The 23,057-nt window shown below is 46.2% G+C and overlaps 1 protein-coding gene across 2 annotated transcripts in view; it reads right to left on the reverse strand.

Moving 5' to 3' along the window:
• SEMA3D (semaphorin 3D) overlaps window positions 1-23,057 on the reverse strand; it is a 378,418-nt gene that overhangs the window by 173,409 nt on the left and 181,952 nt on the right. For both annotated transcript variants that reach the window (XM_069627821.1, XM_069627822.1), the window contains exon 2: window positions 699-891. In XM_069627821.1, the coding sequence (XP_069483922.1) occupies window positions 699-849 (151 nt within the window). In that variant the 5' untranslated portion in view covers window positions 850-891. The remainder of the gene's footprint in view (window positions 1-698; window positions 892-23,057) is intronic.

Here is a 23,057-nt window from a genome sequence, read left to right on the forward strand (position 1 = left end):
AGTTCACCCTCTTCCCTCGGTACACAAATGATCCCAGCTCTTGGCTGGACCTGCAGTCCTAGTGGTACTGCACCGCTTAGCCCATATGCGAGTCCTTAATGGCAGCTGCTGAGGCGGCGCACCCTTATTTTGCTGATGACCCAGGAGCCTAGTAGTAACAAAATGGCTGCAAGAGTAGAGAGCAGGGGAGAGAAAGCATAAGAACATTATATGTAGAGGTGCTGCATGGGTGAGAGTGGCTGAAATGGAAATCTCTTGGAGCGATAATGGACAAGGAAGAAGGACTACCATTCCTGGTGCAATTGAGATGCCAGCCTTTTTGGTAGTATGGCCCACAATTGTTTGAGTAAGAAAACCATCACTAAAACTCATTTGATTCTGTCGAAGAGAGGAAAGGGTGTATTTAAGACACTGATTTGTGATATCAGGGAGAGACAACTGATAAGTGTGATCCAAGTTCCCACGTGTTCCCCGTTAGAGTCTGGATACTTTACTAAAAGGCGCTATGTATATAGTAAATTGGCACAACCCATCGGAGAAATGAGGAACTTTCAACCATCAGAACATTGACATATGTTAAGAAATGTACGTTTTACTGCAAATCTGAATCTTAATCATGTTATGGGCGGATGCTCTTAAGAAGGCCAATGAACATTTAAGAACTAAGCTTCACATGGGCAGAAGTTGTAAAAGCTTACCTTTGTATGGAAGTTTAAGCCTTGGAATATTCGGCTGCAGGGCATCAGAAGCCGGGAGACTAATAAGCCACATCACGGAAACTGCGGCGAGGCGCCATGTTTTATCCCATCGGTACCCACCATCCTCAATAGCTTGCTTTTGCCTTTTCATGATGAGAGGTTTTGTGAATTTCAGATAATGATGTCCTTTTCTCTGGTTAGAAAAAGCACAATCATGAATTGTAGAAAACAATTCTATAAAAGTAAGAGAAACATTTTCCTATGGCAGAATAAAAATGTGGATTTGCTTCAAAAACAAATCCTTAAAGATATTGTAACATTCCAAAATATATGTTTTTCACATTACCATTAGTTATTCAAACTTGCTTTTGCAACATTATTCTGAGTGATTATTGTGACCTTTGAAACAAGTCTGCATGCATAGTCGTGCATAGGTTTACACAGGTGGTACAAAGGAGTTCAAGCAAAAAGAATACTAATTTCATGTTCATGTACTTTATGTTAAAAACCCCTACAACCCCTTTCGAAAGCAAAAACAATGACGAGAAACGTTCACTAAGACTTTTTAGAAAAATAAGAGAGGTTCCAGATGGAGGATGCTTATGGTGTTTAGTACCAAAGAGCTTAAATGCTTTGAATAGTAATACAAATGCATAAAAAATCCTCACTGTAATGTACAATCAGGAAGAAGCCTTGCTACTATGCATTTGTCAATGAGGTCATGACTTGTCTGCATGAGATTTCTTAAAGGAATGGTAGCCAATCCAAGTTCTGGACAGAGTGATAATGTCTGGGGAAAATCCACATCCTCGGCTGTTGCCTGGGGACTAGCGTTCATAAATTAAAGATGGCAACCAACTTTGGTTGGGTTGCCACCCAAAGGTTTGAATGCTTGCAGCACAGTGATATAGTATCACAAAGATGTCAGAACACGATTTGGGTTCTTCAATACAGTCGACACATGTTTCGTGCAATAAAAAAGTACTTCTTCAGGATTGCTCTTAGATAATTTTGCTTCTCAGCCCTGTGTGTCCTTTTATCTCAACATGGCACACTTTTGAAGGAATTAGAGAACTTATGTATGACCAATTTGAATGGCCAAGAGGCTCAGCTGTTGGAACTTTTTCTGAAGGGACATATAAAAACATGTGTATCATGTAAAAATGTTAAACTCATTTATAAGTGCATTTATATTGGTATAAGACATTAGCATTGCTGACTTTGTCAGAGGATAAGGGACCACTTCCTGTGGTACAGTTTAGGACCACTGTCAGGATAGCTAGCAGCAAAAGCATGCATTTGCCAACACCGCCACCCACGGCCTCCAACCATTCACTCTATTCTTCTAGAACAGGGGCCTGCTAAATGTGGCTCAGGGGGGCCATATTACAAAAACCTTGCACCGCTGCAAGTGCAATTTTGACTAGCATCAGCACTAGGGCAAAGGTTACTCTAGAGCAAAAACCTATTCCTTCCACGTATTTTTGTACCAGGGCAAAATTTGTCCGGTGCTAATATATGTGTTTTTGCACTGAGTCATGTTTTGCTCCATTTTGCTGATACTTTTCAAAATTGCATTTCTTTTCGTACACACGTTTCATGATCTGTCCCAAAGTTTGCCCGAGTGCTGTTAACATTGGATATCATTTATGGAGCAAACTGTGCCCCAGTGCTATTTAGATCCTTTATAAATTGCACTAGCAACAGTGCACATTTCTGTAATCTGCCCCTAGATGTATTGGATTACAAGTGAGGAATCATGGGAGTTGTAGTGCAACTCATCTTGGGCCACACTGCCTACATGTCACCAAAAACATTGTACAAAAAATCATTTTGCACCAGTGCTGCTGCTTGCACAAAAGAAAATGGAAGAGCTTTATAGGGGTCTAATCTCACAACGTGTTAACTAGGGCAAACATGAAGCACTAAGTGATTTTACTAACTAATATGGCCACAGTGCCCTGTGTAAAAGCACTTAGGCGCCACAGGTAGCAGAACCCTGTTCTGTGCTCACTCACCACGCGTTTATGTTTTTTGCATGAATTCAGATCACTCCTTGCAGTATCTTGTGCCATGCCTGTGTCTATGAATCCATAGACATATGATGTGTGTGTGTGACAGGAAGGGGTGTGCGTAGTAGGATTGAGAAGGTGGAATAAAGAAGTTGTTGTGTGCCGGAGCTAGATGATGGTGTCATATTTTAATGGGCCTTGTGAGAAACCTGGAGGTGTCTCACTCACTAGTCCCCAGGGATCTGTCATCCAGGTGGCCAGGACCCAGCCATCACTATTGGATCCAGTTCATGGGGGTGGACCTGTGGGGGAGGATCACCTGGATGAGGGGTCTTCAGGGAGTGGAAGTGGGACACTGATGGGTGAGACGCGGTACCCCCTTCCTTCTAACACTGTTTCCCCACCCTACCCCGTAGGATACTTAGAAGCTCTAACCCCAACCCCCTTTCTGACACAAACACTCTCTTGCATCTTGAAAGACAATGGACTAACACTAGAGCCTTTTACCTGACGTGTCTCAACTCAAGAGTTAGACAGAGTGAGGCAATTGACAATAACTACACACACCTGACGGCCCTTTCCCTTCCCCAAAGGGATAAAAGGCGGAGCATGAAAGCACACTTTGAGCAAGAACAAACGCACAAGGAAGCAGCTATTCCAGGATGGCAGTTCAAATGGAGAAGAAAGGTGGAGAGACCAGAAAGGACAACAAGGAGGGAAGTGCCTTTGCCCTTTTCGACACGAGCCTGCGAAGTCTCAGTGAAAGGAATCATAAGACCGGGAACTACAGCTGACGTGTGGTGTAACAGATCTCAATGGTGCACAGGACCCTCCCGCACTGATAAACGAGGTGGGGAGACATACTTGCTACCGTGGTACCGTCCTTGACTCCAGAGAAGAGAAACGACAAGGAAATAAGCACAGCCAGTGAGTCGGAGAGAGAACCGATAGATAACCGGACTGTGTTGAGTGCAGGTTGCAAACAGCAACTTGTTATGGACAAAGAACTTATGTAGTACTTAACTTTTAAAATCAAGGGGGAGACCAGCTGCAGAATGGTCTGGCGCCACATGGGCATCCATTTGAAAGACTCTGGCGGGTCCCGGTTTCCTGTGAATAACACAATAACAAGAGTCTATAGAAAAAGCCGACATACAGGGTTTAGGTGATCATACGAGGGTTTGAGCCAAAATCCTTTGTACAATGGAAAGTCCTTAACCCATTATCAAACTTGGGACAGTCAGAAACAGGGAAGTGAATCCCACAAGGCAACACGAAAGTGAACTGTGTGAAGCTGGCAAACGTGAACCAGACTGAGGGAAGCCAAAGTTATAAAAACGATCGGAGCGCGGTTGAGGGGGATCCACAGGGGAAAGGAAATACCCTGACAAGAATATTACTGAAAGGAACGTTTTGTTTGTTTTTAATAGTACATCAGGCCCTCTGAGGCAAGAGAGTGGGTGTAAAAGAGACTTGACCACAGTAGGCCCTGATATTTTGCAAACGAACTGTAAGCTCATGTGGAGAAACCCAGGAGTGTGCTGTGCTCGAGAGTCCCACCTTGTCCTGTGCTAAAAACCTGATGAAGGGAGACCGCCGTTACACCATCCTGACTTATCATTTTGTGAACACTTTTTTCTTTTCTGATCATTATCCGATACTATTTTGTTATTGGGGTAAGGATTGGCAATAGTTTTTTTAGTATACGCCCTTTTTATTTGATAAGACACCACTAGGATTGCCTTATTATTATTTGATGGTCGTAGATTGCTCCCATCTCAGATTTAGGTTTATATTAGGCGTTTCTCTCACCCAGTTATACAGTTTAATAAAACACCCTTGAACTGTGATCACTTGTGTCCGTCTTTTCTGTTGCCACCATGAGTTCCTTACAGCCTACACTTCACGCTGTATACATTTTGCATGCACAACACTGGAGACGAGCAGTGGTGTATGACACGTATCTATATTTCTTGAGTTCAGTAGTTTTGAACGCGCCACAGATTGTCATGCCGGGCCGTGGCCCATCAGCAAGTGCAGGGTCCACCCTGCAAGCAAGCCTAAATGTGTGCCATGATGCACTGTGGGGTGATTGAACACCCGACATCTCGGAGTGGCCCAGTTGGGGCTCCGGTTGCCGTGAGGCGCATACTGCAAAACGAGGAAATGGAGTAATATAACATGTATTGATTTATGTAAGCAGGAGATGTCCTGTCCCATGTCTGTGTCTAGGATTCAATCGATATGTGATGTGTGCATGTAACAGGAAGGGTGAGTGGGTTGTGCGGACTCAGTTGCCGCAAGTGGTTTATCCGGTGGTCTGCTCAGACCTTGACCATCATCCTCGGAAGAAGAATGAAGCCAGCGAAAGAAAAGAAATGAGCCATGAAGATGGTCAGAGAAAAGCCAGGAGATCAAATATGCAAGTAGGGGACTCTGTGCTAGTTTAGCAACCTCAGTGTCAGAAATATGTGCCTGCATTTTATCCAAACTCATTGATTGTGACTGCGGTTCAAGGGCCCATGGTGTCGATGGAAGGTTCCATCACCAGGAACTCCTTCTTCAGGAAGCTGGTAGAAAGTACCACCCGCTCATGAACTTTCGGCTGATGTATCCAGCTCACAAGGGAGCTGCTCTGATTACATGGATGCTGGTATAGACACTGACGACAGTTATAGCAGTGGAATCACAGAAGGGACAGTAGCACAGAGTCCATCGAAGAGAGTGATTAGAACACCATCAAGGTGGATTGAGGACATGGAGCAATGTGACATGTATTGATTTATGCAAAGGGGAGATGTAGTGTCCTGTCCCATGTCTGTGTCTATGAATCCATAGACATGTGATGTGCGCATGTGACAGGAAGGGGTGTGGGTAGTAGGATCGAGAAGGTGGAATAAAGAAGTTGTAGGTGCCAGAGCTCTGTGTTGACCCCATATTTGATTGGGCCTACAGTGCATTGCTAGGCACTTACCGCTGTATGTATTTCACATACAGAACACTCCTAAGCCAGTAGTTACAGGCAGCATTCAGTAGAACCTGACATCCTGTCCTGCTCTTACTATCCCAACAGTGTATGCCTTGCTCTATTCAGTAGGACTAGTGCCTTTCACTATGGCTTTTACTGTGCACATCTGCTACTGGGGAAAGGTATCTCTCACTAGCTCCAAACTACTATGTAGGCTGTATACCCCCCGGCATGAAACACTATATACTCCAAGCGGGGCAGAGCATGAAACCTCCAAGCGGGGCAGAGCATGAAGCACTATATACTCCAAGCGGGGCAGAGCATGAAGCACTATATACTCCAAGCGGGGCAGAGCATGAAGCACTATATACTGCAACCGGGGCAGAGCATGAAGCACTATATACTCCAAGCGGGGCAGAGCATGAAGCACTACATACTGCAAGCGGGGCAGAGCATGAAGCACTATATACTTCAAGCGGGGCAGAGCATGAAGCACTACATACTGCAAGCGGGGCAGAGCATGAAGCACTATATACTGCAAGCGGGGCAGAGCATGAAGCACTATATACTCCAAGCGGGGCAGAGCATGAAGCACTATATACTGCAAGCGGGGCAGAGCATGAAGCACTATATACTCCAAGCGGGGCAGAGCATGAAGCACTATATACTCCAAGCGGGACAGAGCATGAAGCACTATATACTCCAAGCGGGGCAGAGCAAGAAGCACTATATACTGCAAGCGGGGCAGAGCATGAAGCACTATATACTGCAAGCGGGGCAGAGCATGAAGCACTATATACTGCAAGCGGGGCAGAGCATGAAGCACTATATACTGCAAGCGGGGCGGGGCAGACTCCTGTGGATAATACCATTTGGCTGAGAATACAACACCTCCTGGTGCCAGATTACAGACACTTTTCACTGTTGCACGTGCAGTTTTGCACGGTATTAGCACTAGGGCAGAAAGTGCCCTACTGCACTAAAATAGGCTTTCGATGCATAAATGAGCCAAGTCAATGTTTGCCCCAGTGCAAATACCCGGCAACATTTCAATTGCACCAGTGCAAGGTTTCTGTAATGTGGCTCCTGTTATGTAAGCACTAGTGAGCAAGGTGTGTCATACTGGTGATCAGTATTAATATTGTAAGCGTGTGATTCTCAGAATCTGCCCTCACTCTGCATGCTGGATGGGCTGTGCAAAGGCACTGCATCCAGAAAGGCAATAACCAATAAGGTAGTGTGATTCAAATAACTTGGAATTGTGGGTAAATATGCCATGATACTGAAAAGCATTGACATGTTATGTTAGAAAATGTTAAATGTTCCATTTGTGATCAAACAAGAGCAGCAATATATATGGCAATGCATGCCCTCCCCGCCCCCACTGCCACTCCTCTAATAACGTACACCCCACCTGTAACATGTGGGTGTGCCCTCCTTGTACCGCGCTCCGTGGCTTCCCAGCTAGGTCTGTGGTTCATTAACCCCATGCATGCATGCAGGTCATCAAAGCATGTTAATGCTGCACAGCAGTCTTAATGTCATGCTGCCATACATGTTATTTACATGACTGGCGTTCCAAGGAAGCTTGAGCAAATCGCTTTCATGGTCTGACATGTGGTAATTGTTCACCTATGTTACGTATCACAGCACACCTGCTGCAGAACAGTTCACTGAGCAATACGATGCCAATATAAGGTCACTGAGCAAATGCCGCAGAGCTAGCATCCAATCAGATGCAAGGGCAGCCTGACATGCTCTGCATGGAACTGGCTCAGTGCTCTGTAAGGCATGGCACTGCAATGTCCACATCAGCTCTGTACATTCTGACCACAGTACAGCCTGTTTCCAAGGCTGTGCTCATTAATGTTGCATAAAGATAAGGCGACTGCGGCACAGCACGAAATGTACTCGCGCCGCAGAGTCCTGCTATTATTTCTATTCTGTGCTTTTCAACTTGTTCGGTATTCAATAGTTCATATTTGGTCATCCGACCCATTTAGAGGTATTCAAAACTCTATACTTGCCTGGCAGTTCGTTTGGTATTTAATAATGCACTTTTTGGTCTCCAGACGCCTTTTCAGTATATTCTTGCTGGTCTGGCATACGCCAAAACCCACACCATGCCCCTGGTGAGCCACAGTCTTTGTGAACCTTCCCTGTCACTGAGTGGTGTGTGGCCGCTCCTCTGGGTGCTCTGATCTCGCTTCTGGGCTCTCGTTCACTCATCTCTCACTCCCCAGGAGCTCGGGCGAGCAGCGCTTAGCCTCACCAGTTCTTCTCGTAGGGGTCTGCGACGTCTCTGTGTTCCCCACTCCCAGAGGGGAACACAAGGCAATGGGCTTAGTGCAGCTCGAGACCCTCTAATGTCCCGCAATGGCCTCAGCGTCTTTCTGGCTTCTCTGCTGTCGGCGTCCTTTTCACTGGCCCATACTCTGCCCACTCGACCTCGGATGGCCGCACTTTTTGGCACTACTGGTTTTCCTCTCTGCTTCTTCTGACTCTTTTTATAAACCTGCAACCATTAAACAAGTTGCAGGTGTGAACACTTAGCTTACCCTACCTGACCATAGACATGGGGCCTGTTGGACACTCACAGCAGTCCTCAGGCCTCCTCCTCATCTTAGTACCAGAGTGGTGAAATGACCTGTTAGTGTTTACTACTCTTAGTCGTCTCTTCCTCGTCCCAGTACTATAATGGTTTAAATGGGGAAACATTAGGGGAGATGGTTTACAACAGCCTATAAAGGCAGGGGGAGGGTAAGGTTGGTTCTCACCAGAAAAGGGGGGATACCATGTCTCACCTGCAGATATCCTCTCCCCAATCCCCAAGGACCCTTCACTCAGTTGACCCTCCCTCACATCTCCACACCCAGGGTCAGGATCCAAGAGTGATGGTCTTTCCCTGGCGAACGGAGAAGAGGAGTTGGTGTGAGAATACCTTCAGGTTTCTCACACCACGTCCATAGGAAAAGGGACCGAGTCCCTTTTCTATTTCTACGATGGAGGCTGCGGGTAGAAGGAGTGCCAAGGCCACAGCACAACTCTCTGGTCTAGTAGTTAAGTGGGGAATGAGGGGAGGGAATGTGGAAAGGGTACGGGATGTCTTTGAGGGTGTGGGGGAGAGGGAGCCTCGTGGAGGTAACAGGGTAAGTCTCCCTGTTGCCTCCCCACAATCAAGATGGAGCCTCTCAGGGAAGGGCCTCGGGTGGCTGGAAAAATGGATGTACACAGTGTGTTCTCCCCTGGTTTTCCAGCCACCTGGTTGGCTGAGCACCATTCTACTGGTGCGAATGCTGGAAACACCTCAGCCAATCAGGTTCCAAAACGGTCAGTCCAGTTTTTTATCAGTCTGAACCTCTTCCACTTCTCTGGGCAACCCTCCAGACCATCGTTCTTCACCTGCCAAGCCATTACGTAAGAGGAAAGTCCATATGCAAATCAGACCTGATTCCGCCCCAAAAAGGGGCAGTCCAGAACAGGTGTAGATATGCAGAAGAAAGTGTAAGTAGAAGCATTAGAATTCAGGGGAACCAACCCCCACTCAATCAAGCCTAATAAATGTGGTGCACACTTAAGCCAATCAATTTTGCATAGACAATTTTCCCCCATCATTGGGAGCAAAGATTTACATGGATATGATAACAGGCGGCCAACCGATCTTTCATTAACTACTGGAACCGTTCTTCGATGCAAAGGCCTTCATAACCAGCTTCAGAAGTTCCTCATAATAGGTAGAACCGCCGGCAACAGCTAGTATGAATGACATGGTATGACATGGACAATCCGGCTCCTGCTTCTCATGACCGAGTCCAGAGACCGTAACTAGGAGCCGAGCCGACAGATCGATTGTAAATCCAAAAGTAGCATCAGAAAGGTTGCTAAACCAGAGGTATGGCCAACACGTCGTCAAAGCATCCACACAAACAGATCTCAGTGTTCCGGCTGCTCCAGAAATGTCCACATGAAATCCCCACTTTCTAGACTGCTTCTATTGAAGGTTATGTTCAAGCTCCTCCTGTCAAAGGCGACACCGGGCAGACTCTACACCATGCTCTGTCAGCAGAACCGCTGCAGCGTAGAGGAGAGGATGGTTGTCCTCTGTGCAGTGCAAACCTTGCGTAGGTTTAGACTGAGTGCAGGTCGCTCTATTAAAAAAGGAATCTAGGTGTTGCGGTCGGCATCAAGGCGTTCCTAAGCACCAGGTTTGCGAACCCTGTGGTTCGGTGCTCATGTGCGTCTAGTAGCCACCCGGCTGGATTTATGTATTTGTAGTTTTTGGGGCATCCACTGAGAATAAGTTCGCTCCTTGTAATTGGTTATTTATAACACACTTAATACCCAGAGGTTTCTAAGCGCAGACCCGGGGATCAAACCCGTGTTGCCCCACGTGGTCTTGCTTCCAAGGCGAGCGCGTTACCCCTGAGCTATCCTCCCGGGTCATATCTTGAAGATGTTGGAAGAAAGGGAAGGTTAGGAGATCAGAGAAATCGCACCCGACATCATATCCACAGTAAGTAAGCCCAGGCTCCTGCCAATCTCCTTGTACGATTTGGGTAGTTTTGCAGTGTCCTGCAGATCTGTCTTCCATCCCAAATCTGCCAGAATCTCCTTTGGGGGCCATACATCTTCAGAACAGTTTGGGAGAAGTTCAGGCAGCTTCATGTGCAAATAAAGAGAAAGACAATAACTTAAAAGGCTTCATGAAGGGAGAGGCAGGGTGGAGGGAAGGGAAGGGTCGGGGGAGGATGGTAGAGGGTTAGCCGGGCTAAAAGGAGTCCTGTGCATCTGTGAATGCTATTTAAGTAGGACAGCACTGTAACTCTGCAGTAAGATTTCTCAGTAGGTTAATGCACCTATTGCAGAGATCTATGGGTAACCTGCTAGTCACAGGTATGGCTCTGGATACGAAGAACTTAGCCTTTGATCTTTCTGAAGCAAGGTCCTGTAGCACCCCTGCAGCCCAGCTTTGGAACTTGCGTGCCAATAACTCACAAGCAAATCAGAAGCCTTGTTATTGGTCATTCCTTTCTAACTGATCTTGGTAATGTGGAGGCCTGTGAATTAAAAAGAGTGGTCACCAACTCAGTACCACCATATATGGTTTAAGAACACCTGTTATTACAGTGCCTAAAAGAATAATCCAGTTTGAAGCGCTATATAAAATAGGATATTGAGGCTATATTATTATTATTAAACATACTTCAACTACAGGCAGGCACTGGATTGGATTAAAGCTAGGCATGGACTAATGCATAGCTCTCAAGTGGCCTTGCTTTGACTCTGGGGCTGCTTTCCACCCTGGCTTTCACTCTCATACCTGAACTTAATATGAATCTTGTTCTCCTGCAGATTAAGGACGCAAGTAACACTGCATGGTAATGTGACTTGGGTGCCCACCAGTGCATAAGTGTGTGGTCACCGTTCAGGTTTGACACCAGTACAACAAATTGATTTCATTCAGCACGTGTGAGCGTATTTTGGTAGCTTGTTATTGTACATGTACAAACAACTAGGAATCCATTTTAACGCATTTCTCAAAGATAAAACATGTCATAGGTGTGGTTCGTCCGGATTAGAGGTTGATGTAGTTCATGGTGCGCACTCATGTAGGCAGCAGTGGGATTCATATGGGATTGGAGTGGGAAGCAGATGGTCGCAGGCACGCCTTGGCGACGTAAAACCATCAGTCGTGGTGTCCTTGTTCATTCTATATTTATTTGCAGTGCACATAACATAGGTATCTAGGCACTAGTTTTATTGAATTGTGGAAGTGCAGGTCATTAATAACACAATCAGGTTTTTCAGGTGCAGATCCGGGATTCAAACCTTTGTTCGCTCAGCGTGATCCGGCTTCCAAGACCCGCGCGTTGCCACACAGCGGATCTGGAATTCGAACCTGTGTTCGCTTAGTGTGATCCTGCTTCCAAGACCCGCGCGTTGCCACACAGCTATCCTCCCCTCCCGTAGGTGATAATTTACCTGAGCTGCCCTACTGTGTCTGAGACGGGATGCGGTACAGGCATATGTAGTGTTCACTAGTGAGCCTTGGGGTCAAGGGAGACAGTGTTTCGGCTCTAGTGCCTAATTATTGCTCAGGGTGGACATGGAGTTTATTACGTGTAGTAGGCAAAGAAGAAGAGCAGGTAACGCGCAGGTGACGCGCAATCAGAAAGTCGACTGCCATGGGATCTGCCAGACAGTGGAAAGACATCCCTACCATTTCCTCTGGCGTGCTATGTGTGTTATGCGTGCTAAGCCTTCCATGCGTGCTATGCATGCTATGTGTGCTGTTTATAGCCGGTTTGCAGTGGAAAAATTTTAGTTTGCTTTATCATTTACAAATTATGAATCCAAAAATACTCAGATGTGATGAACGCCAGATCCACACTGTGAGTGTGGGTTATGGCTTCTAGTAATTTAGAATTTCTCAAGTTAATCCAATCTAGGAGTTTGATTTATTTATCTGCATGTTTAATTGGAAATGTTGTAATGTCGGATTTCATGCAAACCAAAAGACAAAGCTACAATTAAATGTGTTTCAATTGGTGCAAACAACCTCCAGATCCCCACCCCCCACACACACACCCAAAAAGATGTAATTAAACAGTTCTGCTACTTCCAACCTTCAACTGACGAAAGCAAAACAGGAGAAAAGGAAAACAACAGACATTATTTGCTAATCTTCCTAACAATAAACAGGCACATTCAATATGAGAACAGATGGTGGAAAAATAAGTTTGGACAAAACAGTATTCCTGAGTGCCAGGCAAAACAGGAAAGGAGTTCAACATCTATATTTTAAAACTCGGCTCGGAGGAATACTCTGTTTCAAAATTGTTTTTCTGTTAGACTTATGGAGAGAGCCTTATGGTGTCAAAATATGAAGAAAAAAACCAAAGTCCTGCATAGACTTATATTACATGAATTTGGTTGGAGTCCATGGAGTTAGAAGCTGTTTAAACATTGTGCTACTTCAACATTTTCAAAATGTTTTTTTTCAGATGAAGCATCACCTTATCTCCTGTTGAGTATGTTCCAATAAACCCTGAACTTCATTAAACAATGACTTGAACAAACACATCAAAATGCCATCAATTTTTAGCCCAACCAGTTCAAGTTGAAGACAAGGTGATGCGATCAATGCAAGGAGTGCTGCTGGTTTTGCTGTTGGCCCTTAGGAATCTCGCTCTGATTAAAGACTTACTCCAGGTGCACAAAATCTCCTTCTTTTAAAAACATCAAAGATGACAAATGAAACATTTATTTCGAGATAGTCTGTGAAGAAAGTAACAACTGACGTTTTGCACGGTACATGTACTTCATCAGGACCAAACAACATTTCTCATTTGTTTTCGTAGTTCGGCAAACTGTACAAGTCATTGGGGAAATGGTACATTTGCTTGTTTCATGTAATCCAGTTTACATGGCTGTTTCTCAACAGCTACCATCAGTGACTGGTCCAAATCGTGTTTCACAGAACTTTGATCTGTGAAACCAAATAAGATTAGAAAGACGCCCTTAACTCTCAAAACACTGTTTCTTCTCTCTTTTACTGAAAGGGCCACTGACTCACAGTGAGGAGCAGTTTTTTTGTTCCATTTGTTTTTCAATACAGCATTTTCTATTTCACAAAAGTAAAGGATAGTACAATAAGTCGGTTTGTTAATAAGCCACACGAGCCACAACACCACCCACACCCATCCCTGGAAATTCACTCATGGTTCAAAGCCACTGTGCAATGAATGGCGGTTATACAATTAGCTTGACAGATACTTTTGGCTCTAGAAAAGTCTCCCTGTCAAACAGATCAGAATTATTTTATACGAGCTGCATCAACCCAGGATAGCCAGCTCTAAAGTATGAAAGTATGTAGACAACCATATATATATATATATATATATATATATATATATATATATATATATTGTTTAAACAGTCTCCACTTCACCCCGTAGAACTGTCCCAAAACTCAAATTTTTGAAAAAATCCAATTCGAATTAAAAGATAGTGCAATTAATTTAGCCAATTATAAAATCTAAGTTCACCGTTCCACCCTCATTAGGTATCATCATTAGCTATCCAATATCCTTCCACAGGTGTAAGTCCATTTTAATTCAGACTTACTCCGTGTAATGACTTTGTGAATCACGCCCTACGGCCCCAAAGCAGAGAATGTCATAACGTGAGGAAGAGGTAACTTTTGCAAATAACATCCAACCTCTGTATGATGAATTCCGGAAAGAAGCCCTTTGGGCATAAGTGACTTATGTGATGTTGACCTTTGAGCTAAGCTTATCTTCATGTGTAAAGAATCAGAATGACAGTCATTTGTGTGGTTGTGCCTTTTCCAAGCATTTATATGTGGTATTCCTTAAATCACGATAGATCCATGCATTCAAGACGTGTATTTGTTAATGTATCCTCTATGTCAGGGGCCTGCAACCTAAAGCTCTCCAGATGTTTTGCACTACATATCCTATCATCTCTCACCAGCATTGTCAATGGTGGGGGATCATGGGATTAGTAGTCCAAAACCATCTGGAGATCTGCTGGTTGTAGACCCCGGCTCTATATGCCGGTCCCCTTGTGGATGTTTTTAGTGCATTCCTCACCACCAATGTATTTTTTCTAGATGCATGTCTGGTGCTCACTAGATGCATGTCTGGTGCTCACGCTCTGACTGCACTTCTTGTAGCATTATCATCATCATGCAGTCATTATACAGCGCTTCCTGCCAGACTCCTCACACTTCTAGGCACAGTGTTGTTATTGTCAGGTTTCATGTTACTCAATGCATCATCCAGGGACGGATAAAGAGCTGAGGCGGAGGGACCAGATTGGAATTTGCAAAGTGCAGGCGGGCTCCATGTCAGAGGTGAGTGCTTGACACGTCAGCTATCCATCCAGACATCACACTGCTTTTAAGGATCCCACTCTGAGTGTTTATTCTACCAAAGGAAACACTGTACAGTGCGGTCGTACCCATACATTAGCAGCGAGCGCGTAAGCCATCGACTGATCCCATCATTCACCCGAGGAATGAAGACATGTTTAGTGTTTGGATGCTATTTTCCTTTGCACATGTCAGCATGTTCTTGATGGCTTCATGAATAGGCTTGCCATGTATGATTGATGGTGTGTTGGGAGCTGATAAAGGTCGGGCTGAGGGTAAATGTTGAATTGGAAGACTTGTGCCCTGGCAGAGGCTTTTAAATGCAGTCTTCTAAGAGAAAGGCCCATTGTTTTATACGTATCAAGGGGGGCATTGTGTCTGCTCACGTCATCAGCTCAGGTGACAAGGCATCTTTTAATTGTTAAGTGGAAATGCCACAGGCTGGTGGCAGTGGAATTGCTGTGGTAGGGATCCAGTGACAGGGAAAAGCGAAGCCAATGTGAAGAAGAATTTAGGACTTAAGTAAGATGGGACAGCTGCCACACATACATGAATGCATCTTTGTGCACATAATTTGCTAGGTATTGCTGTAGTTACGGCAGTCTTACTGCAAGCAATTTGAGTAGAGGTAATGTAGATGAGATTCTGCACAAGGGTGTGGGGGCCCCTCGGCTTAGAACGAACATCGGTCAAATACCCTGTTCTATGGAATGTCTCCCACTCAGCAGGGTCTAAAGCCATGTTTTAGCTCACTGCACCCTTCAGAGAGAACTAACCATTTGTATATCAATCTGGTCCCACCCACCTGGGCAGTCCAGCACTAAAATGCTCGGCAATTCTCCTCTGAACAAGAGTACCAACAGAAAACCCAGACACGTGTTTTGGCCCAGTCGGGCTTCCTCAGTGAGATAAAGTTGAGCTTAGCATTTCTTTGCTGGACTGACTAAAGGGGTGGGACCAGACTGATATGCAAATAGTTGTTTCTCCTCTGGGAAAGGTACAGTGAGCTAAAACGTGGTTAGAGACCCTCCCGGGTGGGCTCTTCCCTTAGAACAGGTTAGTGAGCCCTGCTCGTTCCCAGTAGAGGGGCTCCCAGACCTTGTTTTCTATACTATATAGTTAATGCTACTTCTGGGTTGCAAAACTTTGAATTTATATATAGCAATCACGACTATGTGTTGGGGCATGAAGCCATGCTAACGGCCCACCGGCCGAAGCGTATCTGCCCTCTGGGTCTCTCTCTGGGTCTCTCTCCAGATTATTGAGTGGGTTTTTTCATGACGGAAGAAGGGCTAGGTGTGTATTGTTTACGCCCAATATACTGTCAACAAAAAAAAACATGTCGACCAATGAAGTGCACCAGCCGGACCCTGAGGCCCTGGTCCAGAAATGTGGGGGCTGGGTGGAGGGTGTAGAAGTGGGTAAAGCACTGAGAAAAATATGCCAGCATCCAGGGAAGGGATGTGGGCAGCTGTGAGAACATGGCTGGACACTTCCAGTTCCCAGCCACAACATTGGCTGTGCAACCTCCGTTTATGAATATGCCAATAACGGGTTCGGTGGGCTTCACTGGCTGGTGATGGCCCAGGGCCCAAGATATAGGTCCAAGCAAAGCAAGGGCCTTAACATCAGGGCCCGGTGAAGCCCACCAAACACGTTATTATTGCCATTAGCAGCCCGAGTTCGCATGCAGAAACCCAGAGTGCTGATAGCAATGTATTTTCTTTGAATGAATGGGGCTCCTTACGGCGTCCCTTTCATTCAAAGAAAATACTGACTTGAGGTAGCTGCTATGGAGACGGAAGTTGGGGCTCCATGTGGTCCTCTCTTCTATTTCATTGGCAGCCGGCGGTCCAAGACAGAGGCTGGAGCGGTGATGGTGGTTGCTGCCATGGGTGTCATTTTAGGGGGGGACAGGGGTGTTTGTCTCCCCCAACTTTCATGGCACACCATTTTGCTCCCATTCATTTGGCTGGGGCACCTTTTCTTCAGATGTCATGTCCCCCCCAACATTTTCAGCAAAGTTACTCCACTGGTTGCTGCTGCCAAAACAGTAAGGTGAGTTTGGGTACGGGGGAGGCTCAGTGAAGAAACGGTGACTAGAGGGAAGGGTATGCTATGATATGATAGGTTATTTATAACGCGCTTAATACCCAGAGGTTTCTAAGCACGGACCCGGGGATCGAACCTGTGTTGCTCCTTGTCGTCTTGCTTCCAAGGCGAGCACGTTGCTGCTGAGCTCTCCTCCCGAGTCAGGGTGAGGGGAAGATGGCATGGTGGGGAAGCAGCAGTCAGTCTGCTCTAAGCACTGGCTGATATTGCGTGATTCAGCCCGCCATCCGAGCAACCTGACCTGATTGGTTGGATCCCCCGCTCTGTGTGCTAATCATTTTTATTTCAGGTTGAAAGCATTTCTGCTTAAAAAGGTTCTTGGACTACAAAGTGTATGGAACCAAAACATTGACAATCTTACCGCCATTTGCTAATATAGCCATTCATGCTGTACCCCTGCAGCTTCTAAGCAGTGCGCTAATTGCTAATCTCATTGGCACTAATTTGATAAAACTGGGAATCTTATAGGCCTGAGTCCAGGATTCAGATTTGCAGCTGTAGAGATCCCTGGAGCTTGTCTGTCCACACCCTGTGAGTGCCAGTGTTTATCGGCTCACGTTTGGAGGCCCTCTGGGTGCCCGCCCAGTAGGACCTCGCTTTAGAACTGGAATTGTAGCATTTGTAGGCGTGTTCGTGGGGATCAAAACTGGTTCACAAGAATGTGGAAGGAAGTGAAGCATGTTGATTAAGCAGAAGGAAAATGGATTTGGGTTGTTTGCCCGTAACGGAAAAGTTCAAGACCGAAAAGACTACAGCTAACTAGACCCTTACCCTTAAACAACCCCAAGGTAAATACCCCCCAATTATACCCTAAAAATACACTCCCCGTCTCCCCATTACTTAGCTTTTGGCGGCACACCTCGTTGTGTGCAGCCGACCGCATGCAACACTGGTTCCCTTCACTTACGTGCTTGGGAACCGGCGCTGCAGGGTCCTTTCCGTTTTCTTTTTTTTCTTTATTCCGCTATGGGGGGGCACCCGTGTAACCCCGAATCAGAAAATGCCAAACATGGGAAGCGGGGGACACCCCCGCGACCCCTGCTCCTCATGTTTGGTATTTTCAGAATCGTACGACTGGTACAAACCTTTTTCGTGTTTTTGTTCCATTTGTCTTTTGGGGTATTTCCAGGAAAACTACTGATGGCAGATAGAACAACATGATGACGTGATCCAGAACACGATCTAGAACCGGATTTACCAACCTCTGCTGACACGCCCAATACAAAGCAAAGACCTTCCGCGCTTCCATCACAACGTTGAGAATCACTCCTCCCAACATTTAGAAGAAGCAAAGCCCATACTCCATTTGCTTAGGATGAAGTCCTGCAACCTGTGTCCCTCCAGATGTTTCGCGCTACAGCTCTTATCATCCCTAGTGTGCTTAGTCCAAGATGAGGAATCATGGGAGTTGTAGTCTAAAACATCTTGAGAGCCGCAGATTGTAGACTCTGAGATGTCACTGGTCTCCTCGCGCTTTTCTGTATACCCCGCTTTCACCACATTACAATTTTGTCAAATTTTGTTTTTTGACCGAAAACATGCAGGTGGTAAGTTGGGCTAAGGTATATAGCAAGGGGGTGGGTAGAGGGAGTAATGAGTGGGTTTCCCGGGGTCTCCCTCACATTTTGCAGTTAAAAAAGTGGTCAAAATTGGTTAAAAAAATTCAACAAACGTGTATTTCACTGAAACTGACAGATCCTGCTTTGGCCCACCTCGGCCCAGATCTTAGTGGGTGACGTGGGTTCCGCAAACTCTTGAACCAAAAATGAAAATGGAAAGAGGGGGTTGTGGACAGCGCCATCTTCTTGGAGGAGACGAGCGTGAATGACAGCAGAGGGACAGGGCATTAATAAACAGGTACGCCCGTCAATGCCCCCCAGAAATGGTGCTGCTTTTGTTAGGAATCCTGGCACACACTTGGAACGCACCATGGTGTCTTTATAAGAGTAGAACGGCAAGTTGTCATTAGAGGCAGCCCTGGGAGTTGGCGCAGGAGTTCAGACATGGGAATGTGTGTCTGTCAAAGGCTTCCATTCACTTCAGCAGAGTCGGAGGACAAAACAACTACCTCCGAATGCGCAAACACACACAAACAAGTTCTGGAAACACCATGCAATGTGTGGGCCAAGCCAGGTGCTGCCAGGGGCCAGTAGCTGTCTGGCGCCCACCCTCCTCGCTCTGTTTATGCGCTCGCTGCTTTCATTTCGCCGTTGCAATAAGTAGAACAAACACTGCCCTACTTTGCACATCGCCTTGGCAGCCGCGCCTGTTTAATTGGCAGCATCGTGTGTTGTTTACACACCTACGAGCATCTGTCGCCCAGACTCAGGGAAGAGACTGACTGGTGCTCGTGTGATGGGGAAACAAACCTGCAACGTTTCCAAGAGACTGGCTTTCTAACTCCAGAGCATCGTCCTCTCGACTGTCCTTTCATCGACAGTCATTTTTACGACTGCCTTTTTTACGAGTACAGAATTACGAAAAAGATCATCGAAATTCTTTTTTGGAGGGAAAGGGTCAGATAAGGGGCTGGGGGGTCGGGAATAGGTTAAAAATAGTTGGTGGGGGTTTGGGGGTAACCCCCCAACAAAACAAAACATGTTTTTCTTAATTGTGTACTTCTGAAAAAGGCAGTCGTAAACATGACTGTTGATGGAAGAACATAGGACCCTTATAATACATACAATTCTTCACAATTTTATTTTAATTTCTTTGGGGCAGTGGAACAGCCAGCACTAGATGCATGTTTCTAAATAGAATTAAATTTAAACACAACTATCTAATCAGACTGGACAGAGACCTAAGGTTAAGCACCCTCTCCCCCCTGCACTTGCACGATCTAAATGACACAAGGCCTAGTAAGATCGTAATGTTGTCCTCCCTCTGTCTCCGTACCTTGTCTTGTCGCGCCTAGAAACACTTGTGTACAGGTGCTTTATAAATGACTTATCATACCATATCCCTCCCAGGAGGATGTCACCATAAAAACAAATTGCCTGCGGTAATTTGCTAGGAAGCTTTTACAGTGCGTTCACCACCTAATGTTCATACAACAGAGAGAGGATTGTCTCTTGCAGACAGGACATGGGGATTAAGGTGAAAAAGGCACAGCCTGGCGGGTGTATCCACTTCGCTCCTTTTGCCTAACCTTGGCCGAGGACTGGCAATACTCTTCAGGAGAGGGGAGACATAATGCAGAAGTGGATAGTACTGATGCAGTGCCAATATCAGACAAATGTCCAATCAAGATTCTATACAAATGAGAGATTTTTATTAAAATAAAAATACAAACACATTAATCCCAATACACTACACATGACTCCTATTAGAGAAGACACAGAATATGCAGCGTTTATAATGAAAGAAGGCACTCTGGGTCTAAAGACGAGGGTGTGTGTGTGTGTGGGGGGGGGGTTACAGGCAATCATTTCAACAGCAAAGTCATGTTCATTTAAAGTGTCTTTCAAAAAGGTAGAGAGTGGTGCCTTACTGGTCACTATGCCTGTTAAAGCATTTAGGGGAACAGAACCACTTCAACTATCTTCCAAGGTTGTTTTTGGGGCTCTGCACTTTTGAGACAGGCTTGTAGAAGCTTTGCAAGGTATCGAGTCGGCAACAACAAGTTGCGGGTTGGTTCTTTCGATGGATCACTGGCATTGGACAGGCGGTTGGACTCATGATGTTTGACTATGTAGTGCGGTCCTGTATCGGTGATCGGCTAAAATAGGGTGAAGGGCAACCAGGCGATGACCGAACTGATGAGTTAATTCAGTCGAGTTGGCTCGAATTAGGTCTGACAATGTGATGCGTTTCTTCTGTGGTAATCAGTTCAAAATGGCCGAAGCACAGGTAGGCGATCGCACGAGACCGCGGCTAGAAAGCGGGACTGCAGACGGAAAAGCAATAAATGCCAAAAGCTGCTTCAGGTGCTGCAGCAGCCTGATAAGTGTCTTGATGTGGTTTAGCCGGCATAAAAATAGATCGATGTGGGCAAGCGGTGTCCAGAGCTGGTTCTTTACTTCTGGCTACGGGGAGGTCCCTTCTAGGATCTCCAGAGACAAAGTGGGTCCTTGTTCCGCACTTCCCAGACAGGAATATGTCCATAGAGCACTTGCAGAGACTGTGAGTGTATTCCTGGGTACCAGCAGTCATAGCGGGCCATTCCCCACCTTTCTCAGGGAATAAGACATCATGAAATGGTTACACATATCTAAAAATCACAGGGACAAGTGGTGTATATTTGGAAACACAAGATCCCATTTATTGGGGTCATACAACATTTTGGGGGCAGCCCAGCCCTAAGTAGAGTCACATCTCCTTGGGCTTCCATGGTAGCTGCTTTGAAATGTCAGGCTTGACATTATCATATAGTTCCTGGGGACACTTGTCACTTCCGGGGTGCAGAGTTGCAGATGTCCGCCTCCGATTGTACACTGTCGAGCAGTAATTCTTCGGTACCAGTGAATCCTCATGAAAAAAAGAATGAGGTAAGCAACCCCCCTCCTTATATCTACTCCCTGGATCCCAGCCGGATGCGACAGGCACCGGGGATGACCCTTCCTCCCATTTAGGTGGCGAGGTGAAAGTACCCCCAGGGGGGTCGCGGGAAAGGTGGCCAGCTATGCAGGCTGCCCGTCTAGCGCCCTCTTCAGGGGCTGGACAGCCCCCTAAGCTTGCAGCAGATCACTGCAAATGTTCCTCTGGGATGGATGAGGTAATATGGCCTGCTCACTTCTTGGATTCTTTGTCTTTCACCTATCTGAAGATACCTGATTTCCCTGGGAGGAAGCAGCGACGATGTAGGGAGGCGGGCGAAACACCAATCAGTGTCTGAGCATTATTCTCCCACAAGCTGATTCCAGACACAAGAATGGGACGGGGCAGCGGAGCTGACGGATGGACCGTCCAATGGGGAGAGTGCGAGAGTGCACGGCGGGCAATGGGACGCTGGTATTTGTGTTGCAGCTTCATTATAATTCTTTACAAAGGTACAATCTCAGGCCCACAGAGATACATGTACATTCTGGGATGAAGGATTTGCATAAGATCAAACAATGTGTTGGTCAAAGGCCGTAACCCAATCAGAACAAGAGTCCCAGGCTGTAATTTCAGCAAACAGGTCCTTACACCACATCTCCTCTCCTCTTTGGGAAAGAGAAGGTGACATGTACACAAGCAGCTCTGGAACTGCATTTTAAGACATATATTTTGTCTGCAAGGGATTCAACCTTGCCTTCAAACTGTGATGCGATCAAAACTCCAAATAGCCCAGTGTTTGCTTTCAATCTTAAAAGGCGAGGTGGATTAGTCACGAGAGCACTGTGAGCAGCCCCTGCAAAGTCATGGAGCACTGTGAGCAGCCCCTGCAAAGTCATGGAGCACTGTAAGCAGCCCCTGCACAGTCTTGGCAGATTATGACTGCTTAGCCAAAGAGCATTGGGGGATGGGAGGGTGAAATTAGCAGGGTTTTAGGTGCCTGGAAGTCAGACTTCAAGTGTACCTTAATGTCTCAAGCGAAGCAAGGGCATTAAGGAGTGCTTGCAAATTCCACCCTCCCTTCCCCGGGTTCAAGGGCTGTGAGCAGCTGCTGGCGGCAGCTGGAACTCCTTTCAAGTCCCCTGAAAACTGGGCTGTGACAGGTTGTGGCGTTCCCACGCAAAGCGCAGCCATGAAAACATGGCTGCACGCAATGATGTCTCATGCAATTGGCTGTGCATGAAATGACGTGTGTGAGGCCCAGAGGCGTTACTAGGAGGTGTGATTAGGGTAATATAGTGAAGTGGGAGAATGGAACAAAAGGCTCCCACCAATCCCCTCACGCCCCTGGCCTAGAGGATCGCGGCCCAGACACCCGCCACGAGAGGCGTTTGCTTATCTACCAGACGACCAAATACCCTGGTTCAGGAACATTCGGATGTGCCCACCAGCCTGCCCACCAGCCTGCCCTGCCCATGCCGACGCCTGCGGCATGGATGAACTCGACTGAACCATTCAACAGTAAATGAAAACATCGTTAGAGATGCCATGACGACCTAGCCAACGGTCAGCACACCCGTGCAAACATGCACACTGGACACTCCCACACCAATCCACATGAAGAACATATTCAGTGCTATGACGTAGGTGACGGGCACACCCACTGACGCGCATCTTTATTATTTTTCACATAGCTTTTTCAAAACGCAGAAACGCAAGACGCACAACGAACTCATCTAAAATGCTTGCTGACGCTTCTCCTACCCCATGCATTGCAATGAGAAATATAATGAAGACAAGATACTGGGGATAAAGCAATATGATACCATAACCTAAAGCGTTGTGTGTCAAACGGTTCCACCTATGCACCAGGCCCAAGTAGGCCGCAAGCAAGA

Source organism: Ambystoma mexicanum, chromosome 12, assembly GCF_040938575.1.
Source record: "Ambystoma mexicanum isolate Mex_15411 chromosome 12, UKY_AmexF1_1, whole genome shotgun sequence".
NCBI classification, from domain to species: Eukaryota; Metazoa; Chordata; class Amphibia; order Caudata; family Ambystomatidae; genus Ambystoma; species Ambystoma mexicanum.